The sequence below is a fragment of the Zalophus californianus genome, chromosome 13 (assembly GCF_009762305.2).
Source record: "Zalophus californianus isolate mZalCal1 chromosome 13, mZalCal1.pri.v2, whole genome shotgun sequence".
NCBI classification, from domain to species: Eukaryota; Metazoa; Chordata; class Mammalia; order Carnivora; family Otariidae; genus Zalophus; species Zalophus californianus.
Window position 1 is genome coordinate 20,562,093 of NC_045607.1, and position 7,421 is coordinate 20,569,513.

Sequence of the window (7,421 nt, forward strand, 5' to 3'; positions counted from 1 at the left end):
TAAAATAAATCTTAAAAAAAAAAAACCAAAACCCCACAATGAGATACTACCGTACATCCATCAGAGTGCCTAAAGTTTTAAAAAGAGACAATGCCAATGGTTGAGAATGTGCAGCAACAGGAACTCTCAGACATTACTCAGAAAATTGGCCCTATCCACTAAAGCTGAACATATGTATAGTTCATGACCCAGGAATTCCACATACAGGTATTCACCTAACAGAATGTGTTCCTATGTTTACGCAAAGACACACATACTCAAGAATGTTCCCATCAACATTTTCTCATTTTTGCAGTAACCAAAAACTGGATAACCCAAATGCCTATCAACAGTAAAATGTAGTGGGCAGCCTGGCTGGCTAAGTCAGCAGAGCATTTAACTCTTGATTTTAGGGTCATGAGTTCAAGTCCCATGTTGGGTGTAGAGCTTACTTAAAACACACACACACACAAGGGGCACCTGGGTAGTGCAGTCAGTTGAGCAACCAACTTTTGGTTTTGGCTCAGGTCGTGATCTCAGGGTCATGGGATCAAGCCCAGCATAGGCTCCATGCTCAGTGTGGAGTCTGCTTGGGATTCTCTCCCTCCCCCTCTCCTACTCATGTTTCTCTCTCTCAACTACATAAATCTTTAAAAAACACACATAATATAGGGTACCTCGGTGGCTTAGTCAGTTAAGCATCTGGCTCTTGATTTCTGCTTGGGTCATGATCTCAGGTTCCTGGGATCAGGCCTGTGTGGGGCTCCCCGCTCTTCGGGGAGTCTGCTTAAGGATTCATTCTCTCCCTCTGCCCCTTCCCCCACTTGTTCTCTCTCTCTGAAATGTTTTTAATAAAGCAAATTCTAAAAAACACACAATAAAATGTAGTATATTCATATAATGGAATGTTACAGGTAGAATGAATGACCTACAAGTACACATAACATGGATAAATCTTTTTTTTTTAAGATTTTATTTGAGAGAGAGAGCAAAAGAGAGCATGAGCGGGAAGGAGGAGCAAGCTCCCCAACTCAGGGCTCAATCCCAGGACCCTGGGATCATGACCTGATCCAAAGGCAGACGCTTAACCACTAGGGTCCCTCATGGATATATCTCACAAATAAAATTTGAGTAAAAAAAGCAAGACAGGGACGCCTCTCTCTCTCTAAAATAGAAAAATAATTTTTTTTTTTTTTAAAGCAAGTCAGGGGCGCCTGGGTGGCTCAGTCGTTAAGCATCTGCCTTCGGCTTGGGTCATGGTCCCAGGGTCCTGGGATCGAGCCCCGCATCGGGCTCCCTGCTCAGCGGAAAGCCTGCTTCTCCCTCTCCCACTCCCCCTGCTTGTGTTCCCTCTCTCGCTGTGTCTCTCTCTGTCGAATAAAGAAATAAAATCTTTAAAAAAATAAAAAATAAAGACAAAAGAGTGTATGATGTATTATTCCATTTATAATCCAGTTCAAAAAACAAGTTAAACTAATTAGAAGTCAGGACAGTGGTTACCCTTTGTGGGGTAAGGACCCTAGGGTTCTGGAAATGCTTTTTCTTGGTCTGAGTACTAGCTGTATGAGTATGTTCACTTCGTAAAAATTCAAGGACGTGTACACTTGTTTGCACTTTTCTCTCTGATAGGTTTTAATATGTTAAGTAAATGAAAATTTTAAAGTAAATAGAGATGTGTCTGACAGCCCCAGCCTGGGTTTACTTATGTATATGAGAGCATGAGATTCTCAAGGGCGAAGGCCTCATGTAAAAAACGTGGCTTCCTCAAAGAGAAATGGACCAAAGGCAGTGTTCAGTTTAATGACATGCCAGGTGTCTCAGGAGCGGTCATGAGGTCAGAGTGCACACAGGATAGACCAAGGGATGAAAACCTCCAAGAAGGGTTTCTGTCATCTGACTTAGGGAGTAGACTATACCCATTAAGTGTACCCATTTTTTTTAAGTAAGCTCTACCCCCATGTGCGGCTTGAACTCACGACCCTGAGATCCAGAGTCGCACGCTCTACCAACTCAGCCAGCCAGGTGCCCCAAGTGTACCCATTTTTGAACTGGCAATTTCAAAAAGAAGTTTGTTTTCCGAATAGTGGGGACCTGTCACTGGCTTTCCTGTGACACACAAGGCTCTTTTTTTTTTTTTAAATCTCTGCTGAAAAGTTATGCAGAGAAAGAGAACGTAAAGGGCAAACCATCAAATCAGGGCCACAACTCCAGAGGGCACACTCACATAGATTATAATGGACTTGCCCGCCGTGTGCAACAGGTGCCTGGGGTTGAAATAGTTGTGTGACCAAACAAAGCCCTTAACCTCTGAGGAGACTCAACTATGTGAAAAGAATCATCTTCCGTGGGGGGGGGGGTGGACGGATGGGCAACACAGGTGCAGGGGAGTGGGAGAGGCAGGCTTCCAGGTGTGGAGTAAGTCACAGGGATAAAAGTGACAGCACGGGGAATACAGTCAGTGCTCTGGTAATACTGTTGTGTGGGGACAGACGGTAGCTACGCTTGTGAGCAGAGTGTATGCAGAGGTTGAATCATTATGTTGTACACCTGAAACTAATGTCAAATAAAACATTTATTATTACTATTTTTTAAGTAATCTCTGTGCCCAATGTGGGGCTCAAAGTCGTGACCCCGAGATCAAGAGTCCCATGCTCTACCGACTGAGCCAGCCAGGTACCCCTAACATTTTTTTTAAAGAATCATTTGGGGCACCTGCGTGGCTCAGCCAGTTAAGCGTCTGCCTTGGGCTCAGGTCCTGATCCCGTGGTCCTGGGATCCAGCCCCGTGGCTGGCTCCCTGCTCCGCAGGGGTCTGCTTCTCCTTCTCCCTCTGTGTGCTCTCTTTCTCAAGTAAATAAATAAAATCTTTAAAAAAATAAAAAGAATCATCTACTTCTCAAAGAGCTTTTTCATGTGCTCTCACTTAATCTTGATGTAAGCATGCTCTATTTGTACATGGAGGAACTCAGGTTTCCCCGACAAAGTTAATTACCTTGGAAATTAACTTAGAAGCTGGCCTGGACTTCAACTGGAAGTTATTTTGTTCAATCCCCCCATTTTGCAGATTGGAGACTGAGGCCTAGAGAGGAAAAGAATTCAATGAAGGGTTCACAGAGAGCCAGGTGGCAGAGCTGGGACCAGAACCTAAGGAGCTGGGTTTTAGGTGACCCTGGAACCTGAACCATCTCAAAACTTCTGGGCTCTGTGAATCACAGCTGGACCTCTGACCTCCCGCTCACCCTTTCCACTCCCACTTGTAGGAATCCTGCTTGTAATGAATTTTGGAATCAAGCTCTCCCGTGCTGGCCTAGGTCTGTGACTCCGCACTTTGTATTTTCTCCCAGGCTAGAGCCCAATGACGATTAGGTGGTTCTGAATGAAATGAACAGGCCAGTCTTAGAATATAGGAGGAAGATTTGTTTAAAAAGGGAGGGGGGAGGGGAAGAAGGAAGAAAGAAAATATATGTTTGTGTGCTCCTAGGAAAATAGCATAATGACCCAAAGCACCACTGCAGCAACCCCTGGGGAGTGCGTGGGGGGCCGGAGGTCCTCCTTGTCTCCCCACCTCCATGGGCCACTACCCTTGCTCAATAAGCAGGCTGGAGCCCCAGCACCTTTGCTTTTGCCGGTGGCTCACCTCCAGTACCCGTCCCTTAATCTTCACCTGGCTGTTCAGATCTTTGCCCCTCCCCTAACTTCATCCAGAGAGGCCCTGACACTGCTCATGGCGCCATTCTGATTTTATTGCCTTTATAACACTCCTCACTACCTGAAAGCTTGTGTATTTACTTGGTCTGTGTCTGCCCCACTCTGGTTCCGTGAAGGCAGGAATCCTGTCTGCACCGTCTGGCAACAGAGCAGACCTACGCTCAATGAGGAGTGAGATTGGGCTTTTGCTTTTTACTTTGTATACTTTGTATTTTAAAACATTTTTGTAGATGATTATATCAAAAGAAAAAAAAACCAGCTAGGTTACTGCAGAGGACTCTACTCTCAGCAGAATGTCTTGGGTTAGACAAATTTCCAAATGAAAGCAATTCCTTCCTAGTACCGACTGGAGACTCAAACCAGAGAGGGGCAGCGCCTGGCCCAAGTCCACACAGCACTCAGCAAGCCAGGCCGGGACCCAGATCCCCCTCTTCCCAAGTCAGCTTGGGGACCTCCCGGGAATGTCTGGATCCGGGGAAGACGGAGGGGTCTGCGAGGAGTGGAGGGAAAAAGCGCAGAAAGGGGAATAAGGGAGAGGCGGCGAGGGCGGGGCAGGCAGAAAGGGAGGAGAGTGCGCAAGGTGACCCAGAGATGCGGGGGGCGAGGCGGAGGGGGCGGGACGGGCAATGAGAGGGAGACGGAAAGGACCGGGCAGGCTGGTGACCGAGGGCGCTGGGGGCGGGGAGGCAGGTGAGGGTGCGACGGGAGGGAGCGGAGAGGACTGTGGCAGGGTCGAGAGGCCGGGGGAACCGCGGGAGGAGGAGAGGGGCGGGCGGAGGGCCAGGGGCGGGGAAAGGAGGGGCGGGGCCAGGAGGGGGCGGGTCCCTGGCTCCGTCGGGGACGCGGAGCGCCTGCGCAGCTCTCTGGGCCCGGCTCTCGGCTCCGGCTTCCTCAGGACTGGCTTCCCGGCGGGTCCGCTGGGTCCGGATCCCGGGAGGCTGGGGACCGGGGGTCCGCGCCGAGCGGTCGGAGCGCGCCGGAGCTGGGAAGGGGCCCCCAGGAGGCCGGCCGCAGCCACGTCACGCCCAAGGTCACGCTGCAAATGGCAGCCGTAGAGATTTCGCTCTAACAGCGGGCTACTTGGACTTTGTCCCCATCGAGCCCTGGAGGTGAGGAGGAAGGCCGAGAAATTCAGGCTTGCAGCCCAGAGGCCTCAGCCCCGGCTTCCAGAAATGGAAGACGTTGTGGGTCGGGAGCCAGAGCTCTTTGCTCTAGTCTTAGCTGGGCCCGTGACTCCCTGCGTGGCTTTGGGCGATTTCCCGCCCCTCACTGGGCCTCCATCTACCCACCGGTAAAGTGAGAGGGTTTTTGGATGGCTCTCCCTAATTTCCAGATTGACTTAAATTCATTTCCTTGTCAGACTTCCCCTACGGCTTGCCCCCAGCTTCACCAGCCACTTCCCTTCCTCAGCAGCAACTTGGCTGTACTCTGAAACTCTGGACCCTCAGGTTTCCACTAGACCGCCTGAGATTGTCTGCAATCAACTGTGTGGGGCAAGAAGCTGCACCCAGCCTCCGGACAGCAGGCTGAGGACTGGTTTCTTGTGCACTGAGTCAGTAATCCTTTTATTGGCTCTCCACCTAGGCAGACCTGGTCACTGCCAGTAAAGACAAATCGGAGGCTTAGAGGGAGGACCTGGCTCTCTGTCTGCCTTTGGCCCAGTGCTGTGCTGATTCACCCAAATCAGATTGTTTTAAAATCCAAATTTGTCTAAGCATGATGCAGTAGAAGGGAGCACTGGCCAGAGGCCGGAAGTTTGGGTTCTGGTGCTGGCTGTGCACCTTAGGCTAGTATCTGCCCCTCTCTGGCTCAGTCTTCCCTGATAAACAAGGGGTCTGTCACATGGTCTGCAAGGACCCTGTGTCTTTGGTGTTGTTAACAATAGTAATAGCAATCATAATTGTTTCCTTACCTTGACTTACAAGGCCCTGTCTACCCAAAGCAGCAGACTTGCCGTTGACCTACCTCGGGGCCTTTGCACTTGGTGTTTCCAGTGCCAGGAACACTTAACCACCTCCATTTCCTGCATAGTCATTCTTCAGATCTCCCCCGAACCTTGACTTACTTAGGAAGTTCAACACAGATGGGATCCCTGGGTTTATATCCTTATGGCACATGCTGACTTTGTTATTCTTCAGTGTTTGTAGAGTTCTTTGTCTAATATCTGTCTCGTATTCTTTAATGCCTGTAAATGCCAGGAGGCTGGAAATCTGTTCCCTAGCATCTAGCACATAGTAGGTGCCCAGAAATTTGTGGAATGAACAGATGATCTCATTTCATGCAATAGTCTCGTGAGGTTGGCACATCGTGCTCCTTTTCAGACAGGAGACAGACATTCAGAGAGTGACACTCCTAGGGTCACACAGTAAGTGGGAAGTGCCTGAATTTGAACCCAGTCAGTCTCTGACCCCAAGATCTGAACTTCTACCCCACTGCCATCTCATTCCAGGATCTTCGGCTGTGAGGACGTGCCACAACTCTGGCCCACAAGGCCTGGAGAGAGAAGACCTTTAGGTGGTGGAGGCAGGGTGGGGTGGGTCTTGTCCAGCTCAGTTTCTCTTTAACCCCTGGCGGACTTGGGGTGCACTTGCCCCGCTCCGACAGGCCCATGGCGCATCGGCTGCAGATACGACTGCTGACGTGGGACGTGAAGGACACACTGCTCAGGCTCCGCCATCCTGTGGGAGAGGAATACGCCACCAAGGCCCGGGCCCACGGGCTGGAGGTGGAGGCCGCCACACTGGGACACGCCTTCAGGCAGGCCTACATGACTCAGAGCCACAGCTTCCCCAACTACGGCCTGAGCCAAGGCCTCACCTCCCGCCGGTGGTGGCTGGATGTGGTCTTGCACACCTTCCACCTAGCGGGTGTTCGGGATGCCCAGGCTGTGGCCCCCATCGCTGAGCGGCTGTACGAGGACTTCTGTAAGCCGTGCACCTGGCAGGTGCTGGAGGGGGCCGAGGCCACCCTGAGAGGGTGCCGAGAACGAGGTCTGAGGCTGGCAGTGGTCTCCAACTTTGACCGGCGGCTGGAGGACATCCTGAGGGGGCTGGGCCTGCGGGAACACTTTGACTTTGTGCTGACCTCTGAGGCTGCCGGCTGGCCCAAGCCTGACCCCCGAATTTTCCACGAGGCCTTGCGGCTTGCTCGAGTGGACCCGGCAGGAGCAGCCCACATTGGGGACAGTTACCACTGTGATTACAAGGGGGCCCTGGCTGTAGGGATGCACAGCTTCCTGGTGGTTGGCCCAGAGCCTTTGGACCCTGCAGTCAAGGGTTCTGTACCCCAAGAATGCCTCCTCCCCTCACTGTCCCATCTCCTGCCTGCCCTTGACTGCCTGGAGGGCTCACCTCTGGAACTTTGAGTCCGACGAGGGAAGTCGAGGGAAGTGGCTCCAGCAAACTAGAAAGCTCCTTCCTTCCTGAGATCAGGCCTTTGCCTCTCTCCCTGTGGCATCCAAATGCATCCTGACTATAAAGCAGTGAATGCAGGGCTTTGAGCCCTGCTCCACGCCTCTCAGGTGGTTTATTTGTCACACCTGTGTCTTTCCCCCCCACCCCCACCTACAAGATTCACTGAGGGCCCGACTAGCTTCAGAACCAGGCACATTCAAAAATTTGTTTTAGCAGCAGGGCCCTATTGTTACGGGAGATCTTACTGGAACCCCAATATGCAAAACAGCAAAAGCAAGAAACTTCTAGGGTTGAAACAGGTTCTAGAGCCCCACAGTCGGGC

General features: G+C 51.2%; 1 protein-coding gene across 2 annotated transcripts; it reads left to right on the top strand.

Moving 5' to 3' along the window:
• The first annotated feature begins 4,529 nt into the window (after window positions 1–4,529).
• HDHD3 (haloacid dehalogenase like hydrolase domain containing 3) lies at window positions 4,530–7,210 on the top strand. Of its 2 annotated transcripts, XM_027615186.1 has the most exons (3): window positions 4,530–4,795; window positions 5,047–5,238; window positions 6,136–7,210. In XM_027615186.1, the coding sequence occupies exon 3, from the start codon at window positions 6,295–6,297 to the stop codon at window positions 7,048–7,050; it is 756 nt and encodes a 251-aa protein (XP_027470987.1). In that variant the 5' UTR covers window positions 4,530–4,795; window positions 5,047–5,238; window positions 6,136–6,294; the 3' UTR covers window positions 7,051–7,210. The 2 variants fall into 2 exon arrangements, with proteins under 2 accessions (XP_027470987.1, XP_027470986.1); XM_027615185.1 differs by lacking the exon at window positions 5,047–5,238.
• Window positions 7,211–7,421: the final 211 nt, after the last annotated feature.

Bases quoted from the DNA above. Each gene is read 5' to 3' on its own strand.
- HDHD3 (XM_027615186.1), top strand. From the start codon at position 6,295: ATGGCGCATCGGCTGCAGATACGACTGCTGACGTGGGACGTGAAGGAC.